Source organism: Lagenorhynchus albirostris, chromosome 18, assembly GCF_949774975.1.
Source record: "Lagenorhynchus albirostris chromosome 18, mLagAlb1.1, whole genome shotgun sequence".
NCBI classification, from domain to species: domain Eukaryota; kingdom Metazoa; phylum Chordata; class Mammalia; order Artiodactyla; family Delphinidae; genus Lagenorhynchus; species Lagenorhynchus albirostris.
Window position 1 is genome coordinate 13,993,016 of NC_083112.1, and position 22,847 is coordinate 14,015,862.

Sequence of the window (22,847 nt, forward strand, 5' to 3'; positions counted from 1 at the left end):
TATTCAATTTGTTTTACAAGAATTAGAAGCACAAGGAATATATGCCCAGTTTTGTGTGTGTAAATAATGTATCAAAAAATTATTTAGGTTAACATTGGTTGGGAAACATTCGGTTGGGAAACATTTGAGAATTCACTGTCTTATTTAACTTCATGCTGAGGACCATGTAGTTAATGACAGATGGCAAGGTAAAACCAAGCTGTCCCACAGTGTTCTTTATAGTGGCCTCTGTTGGAGATCTTTTCATATAATAACACAAAAGCGATGTACTATTAATCACAGTGCCTGCAATTACAATGGAACACAACAAAAATGAATTCCCGAAAACCATACCAGGAGAAATATCACTTTCCTGTCATCTAATTTGGTTGTTAACCATAAAACACTACGTGTTAGGTCCTGTGCTAAGTACTTTACACCTGTCATTTCATTTGTCCTCACATAACCCCCGCCCCCCGAGATAGGCACTAACACCCCTATTTTATAGATGGGCAATCTCAGCCCTGATGTGATTAAGCAACCTGTTAAAAGATCACGCAGCTATTAAGTGGTGTTCAAAGGATATAAAGTTTCAGTTATGCAAGATGAATAAGTTCTAGAGATCAGCTATACAACATTGTGCCTACAGTTAACAATACTGTATTATGTACATAACAATTTGTTAAGAGGGTAGATCTCATTAAGTGAGACCTTATCACAGTAATGATGATGATGATGATGATGATAAAAAGGTCATGCAGCTATGAAGTGGTAGAACCAAGATTTGAACCCAGGTCTATGAGACCCTCGCACTTAAGCATTATACTAGTTTGTATTTATTTTTGTTTCTTAATATGGTTCAAAAAGGAAAAAAGAAATCTTAATCATGCTAACGTAACAGCAAAGGAAAACAAATTGTGCTATTCCTAACAAAGGAATGACAAAGGAATAACTTATGACACTTAATCTGCTGCTTCTCCTCAGAAACAAATCTTTTTTTTTTCCCGGTACCCGGGCCTCTCACTGTTGTGGCCTCTCCCGTTGCGGAGCACAGGCTCCGGATGCGCAGGCTCAGCGGCCATGGCTCACGGGCCCAGCCGCTCCGCGGCATGTGGGATCTTCCCGGACTGGGGCACGAACCCGCGTCCCCTGCATCGGCAGGCGGACTCTCAACCACTGCGCCACCAGGGAAGCCCAGAAACAAATCTTTTAATGAAGCTGATCGTAAAGGCTGAAGTTTCCTTAATCTCTTTTTCATAGAAACTACATAAGCTGCTCAAGGTTACAAAGCTGGGTGGTGCCAGAGCCAGGATCAAAAACTATATGTCCTGACATCTCGGTGTCCTTGCCACCCTGCTATGCTACCTCCTTAGAATCTACCAGCTAAAAAGCACTGTTTCGGCACATTCTTAGGGAATGGAATTCTCCCACCGAGACTCCTAACCATGCACCATAACGATCAGATTCATGTGCTACTTTGCTACACAAGAATTGGTGCAGGTTTTGTCTCACAGCGGAAAGCACCTCTTTCCTGACCACGCGTATCTTCTACTAGGGGGAGAATAAACTGATACAGTGCTGCTGCCGCCTGCAGGCACCAGGGGCCACGCCTCGCCTTCCTCTTCCAACTCCACTTTCTGCTCTGGTGCCCTGTCTTCTTTTCTTAAATTAAATTCTTTCTTCTTTTCTTATATTAAATTACACTACCCCAAATACTTATTGAAATAATCAAGTCTAAAAGGTATATCTGACATAACATTTGTCAAAAAGGGTTTTTATCAAAAAGAAATTGTTCACATATATTTAAAAAAATGAGGCTTCAAATATCACATAATATAAAGTGAATGCAGATATAATGCCACCTAGCACTTTGATTGCTTGGAAGTTTTACAAACAGGATGCAAAGGCATATGGTTATTTTTAAACCCAGTGAGGATGTGCATTTCATGTTGTGTGTATAAAATGTACTGCCATTAAGCCACTTTCAGCAAGTATCAATTAGTTAAATTTTTTAACCAGGAACTTTCCCTAAAGCATAAAGATTACAAATACACTCAACTCAAACTGATCTCAGTGAGTAACAGAGCAGGCAGCCAGGACGGACATCAGTTATCTCTGGATCAAATTTGGTACTTACCTGGATTCTGTGTAGGTTTTGACTGATTGGAAAGGTCTTCATTCTCTATGTGAAAATAAATAAATAAATAAAAGTTGATTTCAAGCTTTAAACAAATTATTCACCATCATAATAATCAGAGACTGGGGTCAAAAAAAGAAAAATCCAGGATATGTATGTATACTGTGTTAGGAAAACAACATATGCCTATAGAAAAAGAAAAAATAAACAAAAATCATAGTAACTATATGAAGATTGCTAGGATGATGAGCAACTGATTCCCACCATTCCTCCTTAACTTAGCAGGCTTTAAGCAAACACTGTTACTTTACAGATACATTTACGAAAACTTTGGGGAAAGATGATGGCCTTAGTGTGCCATCTAGGAGAAAGTGCAGCAAGAGGGCAATGACGAGCCACTGTCACTGGCTAGGCCGACAGTCACTGCTGGGCACCAGTGCCTACAACAGGGAGGAGGCCTGCAAGTGGAAGGTGGATGCTGAGGGCAGAATCTACTGCCGTCGGAGGAGCCCGAATCACAAGCCATGTGGATCACAAAGCAAACTGAAGGAAAGTGGCTCTGCCTACCTGCTGTACTCAGTTCTGGAAAAGACCCTACGCTAGGAGGTGTCAGGGAGAACTACCCTAGTTGAGGCTGGCTTGAATCCTGTGAGACCGAAAACCTAAAGCACACTCCTCCCCACCCCCATGGGAAAGGACCTGTCTAACCAAACAGGTCAAAGATGCCAATGGAAAAAAATGACCTCGCATGGCTTGACAATAACTGCCCGAGAAACCAACAGTGTGACAGCCATAAGGTGCAAAGGGAACCCCCAAGCCCTGACATGGTGAGCAAAAATGATCACAGCTTGTTTAAGGGACTTAGTATAAATAAACGACTGAACAGATGGTGTCTATCAACGGAGAGTCCATGAAAGAAAGAAAAAGAACTTTAAAATCCTGTAATGCAGATTAAGAACATATATATACAAAATACTGCAAGAAAAAACTGCAAGCAGAGAAGATGAAGACTTTAGATATAAAAATCTAACTCCAAATTAATAAATGCAAAGAATGATGAAGATTAGAAATAACATTGCTGAAAGCTAAATTACTTAGTTGAAAATAAACAAAAATTCCATTTAAAATGGCAAAAATACAAAAAAAAAGTATCATAAATGAATAGCTGAGAGACTTAAAATAAATACAGTACAAAAGAAGAGTATTAGGAGAAAAAAAGAACAGATGAAAAAGCATTAATTAAAGAAATATAAGAACAAAATTTTCCTAAGCTTTAAAGACTTGAGTTTTCATATCCACAGGGCTTAAAAAGTTCCAGGAAAGATCAACGATAAGATCCACACCTAGATATCCTGGCAAAATATCTGAACACCAAGATTAAAGACATTTATGAACTCTGAAGATAAGGAATATTTTCTTTGTAAGCTTATAGAAAGAGACTACAGTTCTAATAAAGAAACGAAAACGGGAATTGGGTTTCTCATCTACAACCCTACACATGCACCCTTTTTGAAAAAGCTACTTAGAGAAATTTTCTACTAGATGAAAATTAGAATGAGTATATGAGGACAGGGCATCATAGAAGAAACAGTTAAGCCATGAGTTCATAGGCACAGAAAGAAAAATGTATAGTAGTCCATCAAAATACACAAATTGATGAAAAAAGAGAGGGAGTAAGGAAGCCAATCGTGGAACGTAGGACAGCTGTTTTTAATTTCTGTACACTGACAACCATTAAGAATATGAAGGCAGTCACTAGTGATATTAAAGACAGAAATTCTAAGCTTGGGTAGGGGCAAGGAAACAAAAGTTGTTAAAAAATTAAAAAGCAATTTAATCCAAGTAAACAAAAATAAAGTAAATTAAAAACTAGAATAAAAGAATAATAATGAGTACAAAAATAAAATGGAAGGACTAAGAACAAATATGTAACTTTTATGATTATCAGAAATTCCTATTAAGTCTCTTCCCCACTGGTTTAAAAACTCAGATTCCAGCTATATATAATTTACAAAACAACTAAACAAACAAAGCCAAATGAACAATACTCTAAAAAAAAGAAATTTGAAAATATACAGGCAAAACACTTTTGAAAAATGAAAACGAAAAGGAGTGAGGACCCAATAAGGGTCAATACCCAATAAGGCCAGAGGGAAAGAAGTTATAGTAAAGTGTAAGTCAGCTGACATTTTATATCCAGAAAATTCAAGAGACTTTCAAGAAAAAAAAAGTATAATAGGGAATCAGTAGTAAGTACCTAGAAATAAAATATCCATTGATAACTGTAACAAAAACAAACAAACAAAAACAAACCCTCTAAAATCCTGAGACACAAACCTAAGGCAAAGAACCTGTATGAAGAAAACAAAATCTTCTTGAAAGAAGCAGAAATTAACACAACATTGTAAATCAACTATAACTCAATTAAAAAAACAAAAAAAAACTTCTTACAAGGCCTGGGGGAAAAACACTACCATTTGACAGGATTTAAAGCCATACATATGATTGAATGGTAAAACTTAATATCGTAAAAATGTCAAGTATCCCCAGATTACTATGTAACTATAAATTCAACTCTTTTTTTTTTTTTTTTTTTGCGGTACGCGGGCCTTTCACTGTTGTGGCCTCTCCCGTTGTGGAGCACAGGCTCCGGATGCACAGGCTCAGCGGCCATGGCTCACGGGCCCAGCCGCTCCGTGTCATGTGGGATCTTCTCAGACCGGCGCACGAACCTGCGTCCCCTGCATCGGCAGGCGGACTCCCAACCACTGCGCCACCAGGGAAGCCCTCAACTCTTTTTAACTGCATAAAATGACCTTAAAGTTCAGATGGAAGAACCAATTTCCAAAAATGGATAAGAAAAGTATGAAAATATAGTGAGAGAAAGCTAGCCTTATCAGATGTTAGAATATACTATAAATCTGCTAATCTAATCAATATGGTATCATCACAACATAAAGTCACTAGATTGGAACAGAATAAAGAACCCAAATAGGGCTTCCCTGGTGGCGCAGCGGTTGAGAGTCCGCCTGCCGATGCAGGGGACACGGGTTCGTGTCCCGGTCCGAGAGGATCCCACATGCCGCGGTGCGGCTGGGCCCGTGAGCCATGGCCGCTCAGCCTGCGCATCCGGAGCCTGTGCTCCGCAACGGGAGAGCCCACAGCAGTGAGAAGCCCACGTACTGCAAAAAAAAAAAAACAACCCAGAACAGAGCCATGTGTGTAAATGAAAACTTAAGATAAATGTATTATTTCAAATCACCAGGGAAAACAGATTAGTTAATAAAGACTGCTGGCATGAATGGACTGACTACCATCTGCAAAAAAAATTAAGATGAACCTCTATTTCACCCCTATGTGAAAATAAATTCTAGAGGGAGTAGGAATCTTACAAGGCCTAAATTATCTGGACTACCTAGGGTTAAGAATTTCTAAACTAAGGTAACTTGGTTCCAGCTTTTCTTTCACAGCCTCTATCTGTCTATGCAAAAATGTAAAACTCTAAGGGCAAGAGGTACCATAAACAAGGGCAAGAAATAAAATGACAAATTTTGGAAAAAATGTTTTGCAACTTTAGTCAGAGTACTCAGCTGCAACCAACGGAGCCACTCTGGCTAGAAAAAAAGAATTTATTAAACACTAGAAAGTAACTTTGAGTCTCTGGGAAGGGCAGAATTAAATTAACACAGAACTTACTTTAAGTTCTATCCCTACCCTACACATATACAGAAATAAATGGCAAGTGAATGAAAAGCTCTACGTTTAAAAAGAATCACTACAGTAATTAGAGAATGTAGATGTCACAATGTTGAAATGGGAAAGGGTTTCCTAAACAAGACATAAAATTCAGGAGAGTCAAATAAACAATAACTGATCGAAATAAAAATTAAACTTTTGTAAAAGACAGACAAAAGGAGAAAGCAGCTAAATCAGCCTTATCAGATTGGCAAGAGTAAAAAAGAAAAAAAAAAGCCCCAAATTGATAATATCCCATTTTGCAAGGGGGTGAAGAAACCCTACACTCACATACCTTCACTGGTAGGTATAAACAGGTGCAGTCTTTTTGGAAAACAATTTGACAAGATAGAGAAAAATATTTACACTTCGTATCCCGTATTCCCAATGGGCCCAAAGAAAAAGGCTGAACTGGAATATGCTGGGGAGGTCCAGCCCTTCTGAGCACCTTCTTACAAGCCTTTCCTTCCCACGGCAGACAGAATGTGCCCAAATGGCGACACGCATTAAGTCGGTGATGCTTTTCCACAGCCTGTCAGTTTCCTGCTCATGAAGAATGGTTCTTGTTTCTACAACCTGCTCGTGTTCACACATGTGGGCCGAGGCTGCTTTAGTGGAACCTGTATGTTGCACTCAGATCCATCATCATGTTCCGGGGCTGTGCTCCCTGTTAGGATACCACCGCATCCCACAACTGCCCCCTCCAAGTGTACCATGTACAAGTTATTGACTGTTAATACCCCGTAACGACATGATTTTACCTGCTGCTACTGGATTAGGAGTATATGGAGGTGGCGGGGGCACACCTGGAGCTATGACATTGGCTAATGGTACCAGACCTGCATTGTTATAAGCACCTAAAATAAAAAGATAATAGAAAAAAATATATAAAATTTAGCATCATTCTGAGTTCAAACTGTATTGACGCAGCTATCTAATTTATTTCTAAAACCGTTATATAGTACAGTTGCATTTTACACAGAGATTTGGGTCTATGGTTGAGTGAAAAGTGAGATCAAATGAGACAACCAGAGACTTCTATTTCCCACTGCAGGCTCACTCCAGACATAACTCACTGCAGGGCATGGTGGGCAGAACCGGCCAGATTTAAATTATCTGCCTTTTCTGTCAAGTAGACACACTCGGCCTTTTTAAGTTAAATGCATTAATGATGCCTCTGAATACCAACTATCAAAAAGGGATTCAAGATGATTTACCCATAATCAAAAACCCATAAAAATAATTAATGATGAGAAGTAATATACAATTAATTTATCAAAAGGAAAATATCCTAAATAAACTGTCTTCTCCATTGTTGCAGACCAAGACACACGGCAAAATAAAGCTCATGACAGCATATTTCATAAGTGCTCCAGATTTCCAAAGTACATATATCAACATTTACTTTCAACTTAATAAAGAGCAAAAAGAAAAAAAAAGTAAAGTCTGAAAGAGCGCCTTACTTGGTGCAATAGTTGCATGTGGCCGGCATGGAGGTATCGGATAAGGAACGGGTTTATGTGGATTGTATGTTGAAGGAGGCTAAATGAGGGGGAAAATACAGCAGTTAGGAGAAAATCAAGTAAGCTGTCTCCTGGCAAAACAAACTACAACTTGTCTTTCAAAACATTTAGGCCTAAGAGGCCAAAAATGCCCCAGCATATCAAATGCCACTGCACTAATACATGGTACAAATGAGGAAAATGGCTTTAATAAATGTGGTTCCTATTAAATTCCAAAGATAGATCCTGCCAAAGACTGCTGTGGAGGTGTTTATTTTGTAATTTCAGTTGTAAATCACCTCCAGCGAAGGTCCAAACCTTATCCTAGACAGCAGATTCTTCTCTGACCCAGTCTATATTAATCCAAGAATTCCTATCTCCTCCTATGGAACAGCTACTCAAGAACTTCCAACATCCTCCTGAGAATTCATCTTATCATTCTTACCCTCTTTTCTCCTTTTGGAAGAAAAAAGCACTATTTCCTTTAGCATCTGGCGTTCTGACAACTCTAGTAGAACGTAGACTGGAATTATGAATTCAGTAACTTAGTCTTTTTGCCTTTTGAAATCCACAAATCTTTCATTTTAGAGTTGATAGAACTTATGTAAGTAACAAGGAACATTCAAAGGGTTGATCTCCAGAGAACCGGAGGTATCCAAAGATAGGCCACATGCTGTACTTTTAACTACAGAGAGAGAGAGAGAGAAAGACAGAGACAGAGAGAGAGGATGCTAGAGCACGCACACCCACTCGAGGCGGCTGGTACTCACGCTCCTGCAGCAGAGGGGATCCACTGGTGGTTAGGGACCCAGACTCTCTCTAGTGCTCATAACGGCAGCCCTGGATGAGGTACTAGTCCTGCACGAGGGCTACGATCTGTGACTACCTTGCTATAAACAACTGCCACTGGAGTTCTTGGCAGGTGGGGAGGCGGGACTGCAGAGTGGCTGTGTGGAGGCCTCCAGTACGTCAACTCCAACAGTCCTTCAACCCACGGGCTTCCCTTCTCCTGTTCAGTTCATATCAATCATTCTAACCACTCCCTTGAAAATACTCTCCGCCTCCTAGCTCCATTCTTACTTCACTAACACTAATGCTAATTCAGCCACCAAACCACAACCTTCGTTAAAGTGAACTCTCCGCACTCCACATCTCCAAGCAAACAGCTGAATGTGGCTGCAGCAAAAAGTAAGAACAGTTCATCTGGTCTACCTTTAAAATAAGCTATTAAACCTCAATAGGGCCCTTAACACTGTTAAACAAGTTTACTATATTTCCCTAGGCCATTCCCTTTCCTAGAGTTTCTAGTATACTTTAAGCTTCACAACACAAAAATGAAACTTATGCCTTGAATAGACAGAAAACTAAATGTAAGAGTTAAGACTTGTTCCATCATTTATTTTCTAAACATACTGGTTTGGACGGTCCGAGAATCCGTGCAGCTATTCCTTTGCCTTCGTTGGTACACTCTTCACCATCTTTCTTCAAAGGGGTTCCCTATTAAAAAAAAGAAAAAGGAAAGATAATTGAGACTTAAAAAAACCCAAACAGGGCTTCCCTGGTGGCGCAGTGGTTGAGAATCTGCCTGCTAATGCAGGGGACACGGGTTCGAGCCCTGGTCTGGGAGGATCCCACATGCCGCGGAGCAACTAGGCCCGTGAGCCACAACTACTGAGCCTGCGCGTCTGGAGCCTGTCCTCCGCAACAAGAGAGGCCGCGATAGTGAGAGGCCCGCGCACCGCGATGAAGAGTGGCCCCCGCTTGCCACAACTAGAGAAAGCCCTCACACAGAAACGAAGACCCAACACAGCAAAAATAAATAAATAAAATAATAATTACATCTGCAAACATCCTTTAAAAAAAAAAGAATAAAGTGTGTATTTTAAAAAAAAAAAAAAAACCCAAACAAACCCAAAAGCAAAAACAGAACAAAACAAGACATCCACTGTATTACACAGAAAAGGATGTAACTTGGCAGGAGATTAAGGACTTGGATTGCAAACCCAATCCTGCCCCGGCTGCCTGATGCTGACAAAGTCCTCGACCCTCCTCTGCCACAGAACCCTCATAACATGTACAGAGGTAGAAGGAAACACACAATGCACATGGAGACGACAGAAGAGGATAAAGTATGTTCTAATTTTTGGGGGCTTCCCTGGTGGTGCAGTGGTTAAGAATCTGCCTGCCAATGCAGTGGACACGGGTTGGAGCCCTGGTCTGGGAAGATTCCACGTACTGCGGAGCAACTAAGCCCATGAGCCACAACTACTGAGCCTGCGCTCTAGAGCCCACAAGCCACAACTACTGAGCTCGCATGCCACAACTACTGAAGCCGCGCACCTAGAGCCCGTGCTCCGCAGCAAAGAGAAGCCACCACAATGAGAGGCCTGTGCACCGCAATGAAGGGTAGCCCCCGCTCGCCACAACTAGAGAAAGCCCGCGTGCAGCAATGAAGACCCAACACAGCCAAAGATAAAAATAAATAAAAATAAATAATTTTATTAAAAAGAAAAAAAAGTACGTTCTAATTTTTTCTCTGTGCAACAGGAACAACCAGAGACAGACCTCCAGGGTTACCGTGTGTAACGCTCAAAGAATCAAAAAGAGTTCTTGTATTACAGTTGAAAATAAGTAATAAAAAATGGTGTTTTCTATAAGCAGTAAGTGTGATAGCTTATACTGACTCATTCAAGTCTGCTGTAATTAACAGATCAAAATAAGTTGACACCCTATTACAACGTGTCCCCCCGATAGCATGTATTTTAAATGGTACATACTAGTATGGAAGCCAGCTTCCAAGGTGGCCCCCAGCAACCCTCAGCTCCTAATGCCCTTGTGCAGCCCTCCAGTCCTTTTATACAGAACTGACCTGTATAAAAAATAGGATATTCCAGAAATGATGGCCGTTGACTCCCAAGTCTGAGTGATAAGAGAAAACACAGCTTCCGCTGGCCTTCTCCGGGACTATCTGCTCTGGTGGAAGTCGGCTGCCATGTCAGGAGGTACTCAAGCAGCACTAAGGAAAAGTCCTTATGGCAAGGAACAAAGACCCCCTGCCAACAACAACACTAATTTGCCAGGCATGTGAGTGAGCCACCTCGGAAGCTAGGCTTGTGTTTCAATCAAGCCATCAGATGACTACAGCCTCATGAGAAACCCTGAGCCAGAACAAAGCTAAGCCTTTCCTAGATTCCTGATACATAGAAACTGCATGAGATACTAAATGTTTACTGTTTCAGTCCACTAAGTTCTAAGGTTATTTGTCACACTGCAATAAAAATATACCATTCTATGAAAAAATTATTTCACAAAGAATTCTGAGGAACACTGGGTGATACAAAAACAAGTGTATTTCTTACGGGACTTCTCAGAGCCTTTATTATGCAACATGATTCTCCAGGAAGGAGACGCTGCATTCAGAGTTTCCCAAACACACTTAACTGTGAAACTGTCTGCAGAATACCGAGAATTTGAGAAATACTCCTTTACTACATGTAAATCAGTGCTTCTAAAATACTTGGAAAAATAAAACCAAATCATCCTCTTTTCCATTTGGCTTGTTCTTCTCTACATTTTACACAAATAGTTTAATACAGCTTATGTATGAACTTTCATTCAGTAGTGAATCTATGAATTACGTTGCCAACATAGCAAAATCCCTTTCCTTTGTAGACACACCATCAACTAGCATTTTCTTTAAATATCATTAATTATGCTCAATTTCATATGAAGAGGTTTTGTATATAGCCACAAAAGTATACTTACTGGGAAAATTCCATTTATGCGACTAGGTTTTCCTTTGGGATATGGATTTCCTGGAATTGTTCCACAAGAAGATATCATAGCATGAGGAGCTTTGCAGCCCGCCTTGAAAGCCTGTAAAATAACAAAGAAGAGGGTGGTTAAAAAAAAAAAAAAAAATCAAATAAACTCACAAATTAAGTATTCTGGATGTTGGGAAGCCCTGCTAAATAACATGAATTAAGGAAGAGCATCACATTCAATCTGTTCATACATCAATCAGCACTTCCACTGGTGAACATGACCAAAATTAATATGTAAAATCACTTCATTTAATGGAATTATTTAAATGGTATTAATGTTTTTAATGTCACAGATAAGACTCCTATACAAAGATATCGTCACAATGGATTTTGTAAATTGTGTGCAAAGAAGTCCATTTACTGTTTGATATGTCTCACTTCTCCAACGACCAAGAAATAACACTGTCCAACTCAATAAACACCAAGCTCACATTACAGGTAAGGCAAAGAGAGCACAGCCATGAAAGAGACACGGTCTCCACTCTGAAGAAGTTTACATAACTTAGTGGATAAAACACAAACAACAACATGGGACACTGGGTGTCCAAAGAGCTATACTGATGAAAAAGTAAGAGTTCTCTGGGTACCAGTGTTCAACATAATGTTACATAATTATGAGATATACTGAAGGATGAGATCTTGGTCTAGCTTATTTATTATTGTGTCCCCAGCTTCTGAAATGGTGCCTAACACATACTGAATTAGTGCTCAATAAATATTTATTAAAGGAATGAAAAGCACTGTAATAGGTGACATATATTCTAATGGATCTATACTGTATAAGAATATCAAGTTAAATATATATATGCTGTATTTTATAGGTATATATGATATTATTAGCTATATAATCCAGCCCCGTACTAAACATGCCAACCCTAAAAATCATCTCAATTTTTGGCTATTATAAATAGTACCAGGGTGAGTGCCCTTATATATGAATGTGTACGTTTCTATTTATTTCCTTAGTATAAATTCCTAGAAATAGAATTTTGGGGTCAAAAGGTACGAACATTTTAAAGGCTCTGCAAGTTTGCCTTTCAGAAAAGTTATACTAATTTACATTGATTAAAGGACCTATTCCACAGAAGACTCAGGCCCAGATTATTTCTGAGATGGGGAAGTCACATGATCAGAATGCTTCATAAGGAAGAAAACTACGGTAGTAAATGCTTAATGCCTTAAAGAATTTAGTCAAAAAACTCGATGAAGTTATTAAAGTAAAGAAACGTGGGCTCAGATCTTGCTTTTGCTACAATAACTTATGACTAAGGCAAGTTCTCCACTCTCCTGCGCTTCGTGGAGGGCGTGAGGATTAAATACGATTGAGCTGCAGCTCCTAGGGGAGCGGTCCATGCCTTCCTCAAGCAGGTTTCTAATCACTAATTCAGTCTCCAACCATCACAATCCTAAGAAATAACTACCTTAAATGACGAATCAAGTTTTCTAGGCTTGGACAAGTACTACTTCCCCCACTTTTACAGATTTTAAATTAAAAAACTGCAATCTTGCTTTGTTACTCATCTTTTATGAATTTGATGAAAATAAGCCCGATGACAAAACAAATTTAAACAGTCAAGTTCCTAAATACATAAAATGAAAGACAAAAGCTTGGAGCCATGGCAGAGCTACCAAGGGACCGAGAATAAACACCCCATGAGGCTCACGCTGAGGGCTGGCTTCTCACTCTCAAGCCGTCTCTTCATTCACCAGTGTCCCCCCCACCCTGCCCCAAAGACTGCTGGGGTGTCATTCTTAACCCATCACATAACAGCACTCAGGTTATTCAACAAAGTTAACATAGGAATAAGACTGTACTGTTTTCTTCATCAGCATTCAGGAAAACCAACATACCATTTACAGAGCAATCTTGAGGAAATTACCTGTTCAAGCACTCTCTTGCACCGTTTCTTCTCAGACATATTTATCCTGAACAGATCTTCAATGGGACGAGAATTCTGTGCATCAACAATGTTTCTACCAAGCAAATACAATTTAGCTTTTCATTTAAGAAGCTGGACACACATATTTAATACATAGATATATCTGAGTAAGCTTTTCCCCATGACATAATGAGGAAAGTATGATTATTTAGTTTTAATTGGTGAACGTAAATAACATGTTTATATGAAGATGGTAAATATAATAACTGAACTGACATTTATCTGGCTACCTGAAAGTAACAAAGTAATACTTCAAATAAAAATCACTATTTTGAGATTCTTGCAAATATACCCTCTCAATGAGTGTCAGGAGAGCTACTGGCAACAGAACAAACCCATGTGCTAAATGCCTAAAAATCATGGTTGATCTAAAAATGAAGTTTAACCTTATGCTTCATTTTAATTTTGTGCTTTTTGTGGTCATTTACAAATATATAAGGGACTTAAAAATGCATATGCTGTAAATAAACAGCAACTTCTAGACTCTTACATTATAGGAGAGTAGGTTCCTTTTCTCTTACATTCATCACAATCCTTTCTCAAATGTTGTGCTGGGTGCTTTCACACATCTTACAGTGTGTAAAGTTCACATCCCTACTAAGTAGATGAGATCCTTATTCTCACAAATGAGGAAAATAAGATCCAGAAAGAGTAAGTATATATATTAAGTCAAAAAAATACACGTTGTCAGAACATGGAAGAACCCATCCAACTATAAGTCCTCTGGCTTTGTCACCAAGCCTTTCACGTTATTCAGAGTGGGAATGCAAAGCAAGTCACTGAAATGCAGACAAACTGAAATAATTAAACTCGATAAGCCCCACTATTTTATAAGTTATAACCATGTGTAATAAGCACACTAGATACTTAGATATAAGAATTCAGCTCTCTGCTTGCATAGTTTTATTAGAGTTCCATTTACTAACATAATTCTGATACATTAACATACACTAATGAGTTAAAAAGCGTTTAAAAAGTCTTCCAAATTTTTCTCCAATGAAGTAAAAAGAAAGAAATACTTACGAAGCTAGCAGTTCAAGTGCAACTAGTTTGTCTTTACTGAAGGTGAAACAGTTGAGTATATTGACCACTTCTGCGGGGTGAACAGCCACCATTTTCTATTAATATAAAAAATAATGAGAAATTTTTTCAACATGAGAAATTTTCATGCAAGAAACTGCCTTTTGGGGGGAGTGTAATTAAATGTTCTTAATATAAATATTTGAGATGAAAACTGCTTAATCAAAAGTAAGTCCTAACAACTGTGTGAATTAAAATTAGGCTTTTCAACGTAACTACTTTAATTGAAGAGCTAAGTTCTCCTATGTGCTCCTTCTTATCCACATTTCTCAATATGTTCATCTATGGAAAAAAAAATTTAGATGTTCTACTTTCCTCAGAAAGGCTATATAAAAAGGGATATTTACAAATATGGGAGACACGCTGCTCGAGAAGTTAGAAAAAAATTATATTCCTCAGTTAGAGTGCTAGGTACACCACAATCAGAACTTCCTAGTGAAGTCCATGGCACTGAATAGTGTTATTAAAGAAAGGTACTCCAATCACATCATTAGAGGAAAGATGGGTTAAACAGGTTTCTTTACTGAACTTTCTTAAGAGCCTTGTTAACGTGTACTGTGACAATCCAAGATTGTGTGGACTGTTACATAATTTATTTGCCTAGGATACCTGTATCTTTGAAAAGCAGGTCAATTTATAAATGTATGTTAACAGTGCAGGAAATTCAAAAGCAAAGTCAGGATAAGGAGACCAGTTAGAATTAACTGATCAACAAAAGTGGTTTTCAAACACTTTAACTCCTGTACCACCAAAAGAACTGGTAAAACCATATACCCCATTGCGTGTTTTTAAATTGACATCTAAAAATTTTACCAGACGTTTTACGTACCTGCAAAACATAGATTTCCTTATATGTAAGTTTATTACATATTTCTGAAAACCTTGGAACTACTGATGTAGTTCATTTACTTTATGAAAATGTCCATAACAGAACCTGTCAGTCAGTCTTCAGTAGGAAAACAGTCAAATCAGACTTACTCTGTCTATAAGTGCACTATGGTGTGCCTGTGCAGCCTTCTCACCTCTGATTTTTAATTCTAAGGTAGGTGGATAGGCAAGCCAGCCTAAGAGCTTTGTCATGAGTTTGCTGTCCTGATAAAATAAGGCAAGGTCCCCATCAGTATTTCTTACGGAAGCTCTGTTTTGCTCTCCCTCTCAGGATAGTGCATTGTCTCTTTGGTCCTTAGAGAAAGATTTTCACCCCTAGCTGACGGGTGAGACAACTTTTTTTTTTTTTGGTAAAGCAGAAAAAAAGCTATTGTTAAAGAGAAGAAGCACTAACAGACCCAGCACTTTCTTAGGCAAATTAGTTTAGGAAGCTAAGGATTGTAGACTTCCTTAAAGTGATCAATGCCTGATACTCCCAGGAAAATCTTCCTATACAGCCAGGTCCTGTTTGACTTTGATGCCTCTGTTAATCTAGGCTCTAGAGCCGTGCTATCCATATAGTAAGTCGCCACTAGACACGTGTGCCTGTTTAAATTGAAATTAAATAATACCTTAAAAATACCCTTCCTCAGACAGATGACATGTTTTAAGTGCACAAAAGCCACAGGTAGCCAGTGGTTACCATAGTGGATAGAGCTGATATAAAACATTTCCATCATCGCTGAAAGTTAATTTGGACAGTGTTGGTCTAAAAAATGTAAGCATAAACCAGTCTGACTATTCTTCTAAGACTAAATACAAGAGGGTGAAGATATACAAGAATAAAAGTAAATAAAAATACTTAAGAATTCAAGCCCTGTTTTGCTTGCTTATAAATATTTTCTACTCCAATCTGCCAATTAGGACCCTGTACAATTTAATAGTACAGTACATACGATTTAAATTTACAAGTTTTAATTTTTTAACATAGTTATTTTGAATAATCAAAGTATAATGAAATTTAGCATATCTAATGGAAACAAATTACAACTTGAGATGAATCAGAGAAAACTAGGGGAGAATTCAAAATAGTTAAATTTTACATTCTAAGGAAAAATACTTACATGCTGTAATGCTTTCATTGCCTTCAACTGAGGCTCAGCCCAGGAGAAATATCTCAGTAAATCAACCACCTGAAAGCAAAGAACTAATTTAGCTCTAATGACAATGTGTTTGCAGACACTTCTCCAAGATGTATTTCAGTACTTTGAATTACTATTCAAAGTGTGCTGCCTAGGCCCCAGGGATGAGGCATAAGCGTGACACCAGAGTTCAGACTGGGCTGATGGAGTAGCCAAGTGCAGCTACTGAAATTTAAATCAACTGCAATCAAACCAAATCAAAAACTCAGTTCCTTACTGGCACAAGCCATATTTTAAGCGCTCAACAGCCATATGAAGCTGGTAGCTACCATGATGGTCACTGCAGAGAGAGAGCATTTCCACCATCACAGAAAGTCTTGGACAGCATTGGTCTAGAATAAAGGAAAGTATAAGGTACAGGAAGAAGAAAGTACCTGAAAAAAAGGAAAGCTGGAAAGGTACTAGATGGAGATTAAAACATCGTGTAGGAATATAAAGATATAGTATGAATGGAAAGTTTCAAAACATTTAGTGGAGAATAACAGTTTTAATCAATCACAAAAGGGTGTTCAGTGGTGTGGTTTAGTGTAGGTTCACTAACTTCTACTCTTTAACTCAGAACTGGAGGGCATACTACTCTTACTTAGACCACAGATCTATTCCCTAAAAATGTAAGAATCACCCTGAATCACGCCAGCAGCTTCTAAATGTTAAGTCATTTTGAGAGCACAGCCAGCCAGGCTCTCTCCCACTACCACCAGCGAAGTTCAAGTGAATGAGGGAGATACTGTGCAACAGCCAGGAAGAGGTGAGCAGACACCACGATCACAACACTGAAGTCTCTGCGTGGTCACCACCACCTGGGTTCACTGCCTCTAAGGACACCCCAAAAGGGGAAAAAAAGACTCAAGACGAGAGGGTAATAAAATCTGGGTTAATGAATTATTTTACTGTGAGCTCCTAAAAACGTGTTAAGGCTTCAATTATTCCACAAAGCGAGGTTAATGTTAGGAACTGGTGTGGTCTGTGAAGAAGAGTAAAAACACTTCACTCCTTAATGAGAGATACAAAAATAGCAAACAAGTATTGTGGGTACTTTCTACACAATTTTCTAAGAGTGTATGCCCTTACTTTTATGAGAATAATGTTTTTACTATATAGAGTAAATGTTACCTGGGACTTTACCAACCATAAAACTTTATAACTTATCATGTATGATTATTATATTATAATATAATAATCATTATAATAAGCTTAGAAGATCACACTTAGAAAGTAGCTTGATAAAATTTTTAATAACTTTAGCAACGTCATTAAATTTTTAGCAAAGTCATTAAATTTCCACAGTAGGAAGTAATCTACAAAATTTCACATATATACACAGAAACACAAGAGAAGGAAAGAAAAGCTATCAGCTATGTGAAATTATAAATCTTTCTCTGAAACATTTAAATTTTTAAAAAAGCATAAGGCAATTTTGAAAAGTAATGGGCTAGCTGCAAAACCCTCACTGAATAGGCAGCAACACGTGCCAGTAACAAAGCAGCTTTGAGGACTTCAGTAGGCAGAACTACAGGCTTAAAGTTATTCAAGTTTTGAAAGTCTTGAGAAACAGATGAAAAGTTGGAGCATTTACTAACTCAATCTATAGATTCATCCACTGTCTACCCTACTCACGTTCCCAACCTTTTCTGTTCTTCAGATGTACATTTCCATTTCTGGTCTATTTCTCTATCAAGTATTTGCCAAGTATCTCTTGGAAATCCAGCTTTCTCTGCATATGTGTGTGTGTATATATGTGCAAACCTGTTTGTCAAAATCAGCAAACTCCCCCTAAAGTTGGGTGAAAGTCCCCACTAAACTACCACACTGAAAGTATTAGTCTTCTGGCAATTACAGAAACTACTTATTAGACACTATTTTTTTTCTTATTTGCTAAAATTTTTACATAGTGGCTTCATGTAAGAACATATATCACCATTTGTTCAAGTTTTATAAAACGTAGAGAATTTTGCAATTACTGACTCATAAATACTGTACAATTTTGGGTATGTTTACCATTAGAAGTTTACAACATATGATACTGTGCCCAGAATATAAACACTTTGATCTGCTTTCTTCAGACACTGCATTTTAAAATCATGTTAGCATATGATATCGTGGTGAAAGTGGGTACGCTTATAAACTATCCCAACTATAAATCATGTAAAGTTTTCTGCTAAAACTGAAAGCTTCTAAAGTTCCTGAATAAACACAGCAACAAAGTAAAAGCAATTCTGAACTTGACCAGCAGGTAAATAAAGACACTAATCAGAACATCAGTGTGAAAAAAAAAAGAACAAAAAAAATGCTGTTGCTTAAACAAATAAAGGAATACCTGTTCACTGGAGAAATATCCGTGCACATATTCAATTGCTTTTAATTTGTACTCTGTCAAAACAGCCTAAAAAACATAGAAAAACAGAATGAATATATGTAATCATATGCATATATCAAAACTGCCTAAGCAACTCAAACAGCCCTGGCACAAGGAGGCCGATAAAGTCACCATGGTGATGTGACATTCTACCTTCCCAAGTTCCATGCTGTAAGGGATACACTGAGACAGCCGGAAAAGCCCCTGGGCCTCCCTACTCACTCCTACAAAGGAAGGGAACAGAATTGTGAGAGATATGATTCGACATTAACAGAAATTAAGTGTTCCTGGAAAAGTAACTGCAGTTTTAAAGCATCCAAAATCCAACAAGCCGTCATTTTTAAGGTTAAACGTACTACCCATCACTCATTCATCAGATAATTATTTATTGCACACCTATATGTGCTAAGTGATAGAGAAACATGGATAAGACATGGTCTAGTCCAGGCTCTCAGTATTTCTACAGGGATGTGAACCCAGGAGCCAATCTGTGCACCTGACGCTAACTGGCAGTGCGGCCTCTGAAAGGCATTTTAATTGCCCTGAGAGCCTCCTCACCAATCACTACCCACCTCAGTTACTGTGAGGATTAAAACAGTCGAGAGTAGATGTGACACATAATAGGGAAGTTCAGAGAGGAGTCGATGGCCTTGACCCAGCACTATCTAGCGCCCAACGAAATCATGTATTATCTCCTTGCAACTATATGCTAAGCTTACAGATGGAAACACCAGACTATCAAAATTTGGTAACAACTACTCATTAAAAATCCACTAATCCCCTTTGTATGGTGACAGATGGTAACTAGACATATTGTAGTGGTCATTTTCTAGTATACAGATAAACACGGACAGTGTTGTAGGTCAGTTACACTCCAGAAAAAGAAAAATCAACTAATCCCTTTGCATTCACTACAAAATAATCGTATTTGTACTTTTCACATGCATCATTCTGCTAAGAGAAAATACTACGACCAGTCAACAGAGAAACACATCCAGGGAGCTCAGTAGCTGAAATTTCACTGAAAAAGGGGAGGGAATGGTATTCTGGATAATGTACTCTTGGGAGTTCGAGTATTATTGCCATTATTGGACACAATCAAAAGCAAGTTTCTGGCCCAAATCCTGGACTGTGTTGATGCCAAGTCATGTCTTAATTTTTTGATCAGCACCTGAGAGGCCCAGCTGTATCCCCAGGCACAACACCATGGCACTCAAGAGTCAGACTACCCAACTTTGAACAGTGCTCTCCTCCCTCACCAGGTGGGTAACTTTGAGCTGGCTGGTTAACCTCACAGATACTAGATCTGACCTCTGTAAAATGAGGGTTGTTAGGAGGATCTAATCAAATAACGCATGGAGAAAGTGCTTAGAATAGACACACTCAGTTAAGTGCTCAGTAATAAATGACTATTATTGTTATTACCCCCTTCTTAAAAAGCAAATTAAATATTGCTTTTTCCCCTCCTTTCTTCTCCCCTCCTATTTCTTTTTCTAGTGTCTTCTTAACATGGCTTTGTTTTAAATGACAGTTGTGACAGCCAGTATTACCTACAGACGTAATGGTGACATTCAGAAAGATACTACCTGGTTTAAACCGACTTACATTTACAAAGTCTGAGAGCAATTTTTAAAAAGCCAACAGTAATTCACACACTTAGATATGCTTATATATTCATCCCATTTTAACAGCCTAATACTATGTTGATGTATCTAGTTATTTGGCATAGACAGCAAAAGATGTATTTTGATTTCAGACCAGAAATAAGGACTTAAGTTGCTATGTATTTGACTTTAATCTCTGGAAAATTTCCTATTCCCCTCATTAGTAATTACTATGTCATCTTCCCAGAGTTTAGAAGGGATAGAATATGCAAACCAACACTCTACAGCTTCCAAAGGTAGAAATCAACTGGTCTACCCGAACAAATTATTTTCTCATAAACCGTAGTTTAACATCAGCTCATGAACAAACTGTGGCAAATTCTAAGCATATAATTATCAAGCTAATGTTTTATTGCAAATTTTCATTGGACAAATTGGGTTTGCAAAAGCAGAAATTCAAAAAATCCTTAATATCCTTACAAATGTAAATTTAACCTAACACTCAAATTTGACGAAGAAAAAAGCTTTAAAAAGGATGAAAGAAAACAAACATTTTGCTTTACAGAGAATGAAGAAAAATAGCATGTCCACAAGCAATTTTATTAATAACTTCGTAAGCTGAAATAAATAATAATCACCAGAGCACAAGGTAACAAGTCTTTTCGCGTCAACAAGGGTCTTAAAGATATGAAAATGGCGAGATAATTGCCCGGAAATTCTAAGCAAAGGACCCTGTATTAGCATAAGAATGGTTTGTCAGTTCTTCCAGGTTTAACTTTGTAAACTCGTACATTTTGCGCTTGAAATAGTGTTAGGCTCAAGGGTACATGCCAAATTTTTTGCTGTCCGGTTCATTCTGGGAGGTAGGCTATGCACAATAGCCTCAAAATGAAGCAAAAACTTGAAAGCAGGAGAAAAAAGTTTTGAAATGCGAGTGTTTGAAGCCCATTCCTAAGAATGACTTTAAACTTAATGCCACACTTATTAGGACACTAATTTTGTCCGGCACAGGCAACAAACATAGTCCGCTTATACTCAGATTTTAAAAACCTGTGATAATAACTACCGTTAAAGAAACTCCCTACGCTATTATCTCTAGTTTTCACTCACTCTTACGTTACTAAAGAGGAAATCGGTTCAGAAATATTAAAATCACTTATCCGAAACTACAGAGCTATTAAAGATTTGTAGCGGGTTTCGGAACCAGGGGCTCTTTATATAATATCCGCAACACCGCACTGATTCTCAAGAAGTTTAGCGTTAACATAATTTCTATTTGTATCGTGAAATATATCAAGATTTAAACTCCTACTCTACACGTTAAAATTCCAACCAGTTTTGCAATCCTTAAGCCCGTATTTTACACAATCTGCACGCAGTCCCTCAAAGAGAATCAATCACGAGAATTCGTAGCTCACAGATTTAAGGAATTACGTGCAATTACCTTTCTAATTTCATCCAGCACCGTTTCAAAGGACTTTTTGTCCATCTTGACTACTATCTCGACGAGAGGAGTTACAGTTTCAATTACAAAACGTTCATCCCTGGTCCGCTCCGATAGTAAAAACGTTTACAGCTGAGAAGAAAAAAGACTCAAGGAGCAGAATAAAGGATGCGAAGAGGTAGAGTACTTCAAACTCTGCAAAAATTTCTAAAAGTGCAGACTTATAAAAACTTTTTATTAAAAACAAAACCCGTCAGGCTTCCCCAGCTTCTTTACACAAAGCTTCAGGACCCCCTCGGGGAAGAGAAACCCGAGGTTCGGTGGCCGGAGGCAGAGCGTCAGTCCCCGCAGCTCAAAGGCATGCGCCGCCGGGGGAAGGTCCGGAAGCCGCCTTCCCGAGTGGAGCGGCCCGGAGAACAGAGGCACCCGCGCCCCGAATCCCGCGGGCGGCGAGGAGGGAAGCACCGGCTTCTCAGCCCGCACTTGCACCTCGGCCGCCGCCGGCCGCCCCTCACCGCCGCGAACCGGGCCTCATGGCCCGCCTCGCGCTCATTCCCAGCAGCTCCGCCGGACTGCTGGGTCCCGTAGACCGGGCAGCAGCGGCCTGGCAGCTCTTTGTTACCAACTGCCACCGCTTCCGGGAGCGGGCCGGCGGCCGGCGAGCACCGGGAGCCGGGCGAAGGGGGTACGGTCTCAGGTAGGGGGACTCCCGAAGACCGCAGCGCCAACGGCGTCAAGAGCCCTTCCTGGTTACCCCCTGAGCTTCCCCCGGCTCGTGGGGTCCTTCAACGGAGCCCGTCGCGCCAGAGTAAAGTCAACTCTGCGCCGTCTGCTGAAGCCACTCTTCGCGGAGAGCCTGTGGAGGGGTCCTGGTGTGGGAATGTAGGTGTCCATAGCGGATGCCTGGATGTCTCGGAATTGGATGAAGTTGAAGTCTTTCTCAGAGCCTGAAAGTTATTAATCAAACCTTAATTCTAAGGTTTGACTGTGCTAATTATTGGTTGTTAAGTCTGAATTTAAAAGAATGAACGTCGAGTAGTTAAGGCATATCTAAGGGCGCCCCGATTTTGGTGGACCGGACAGGTCCACAGCGTGGACCGTCCGAAGGGTGGTCACGGGGTAAATCCGGGGCACGTGACAAGGGGAGGGAGGGGGGAGGGAGGGGAGGGAGGGGGGA

At 39.3% G+C, this 22,847-nt stretch overlaps 1 protein-coding gene across 1 annotated transcript in view; it reads right to left on the minus strand.

Moving 5' to 3' along the window:
* PROSER1 (proline and serine rich 1) overlaps positions 1 to 22,738 on the minus strand; it is a 28,835-nt gene extending 6,097 nt beyond the window's left edge. Inside the window, exons 1-11 of the mRNA XM_060128685.1 lie at positions 22,425 to 22,738; positions 21,671 to 21,802; positions 18,584 to 18,649; positions 16,189 to 16,257; positions 14,141 to 14,235; positions 13,058 to 13,151; positions 11,119 to 11,229; positions 8,767 to 8,850; positions 7,315 to 7,393; positions 6,613 to 6,708; positions 2,117 to 2,161 (exon numbers count right to left, since the gene is read on the minus strand). Coding sequence (XP_059984668.1) covers positions 2,117 to 2,161; positions 6,613 to 6,708; positions 7,315 to 7,393; positions 8,767 to 8,850; positions 11,119 to 11,229; positions 13,058 to 13,151; positions 14,141 to 14,235; positions 16,189 to 16,257; positions 18,584 to 18,649; positions 21,671 to 21,715 — 784 coding nt within the window. The 5' untranslated portion in view covers positions 21,716 to 21,802; positions 22,425 to 22,738. The remainder of the gene's footprint in view (positions 1 to 2,116; positions 2,162 to 6,612; positions 6,709 to 7,314; positions 7,394 to 8,766; positions 8,851 to 11,118; positions 11,230 to 13,057; positions 13,152 to 14,140; positions 14,236 to 16,188; positions 16,258 to 18,583; positions 18,650 to 21,670; positions 21,803 to 22,424) is intronic.
* Positions 22,739 to 22,847: the final 109 nt, after the last annotated feature.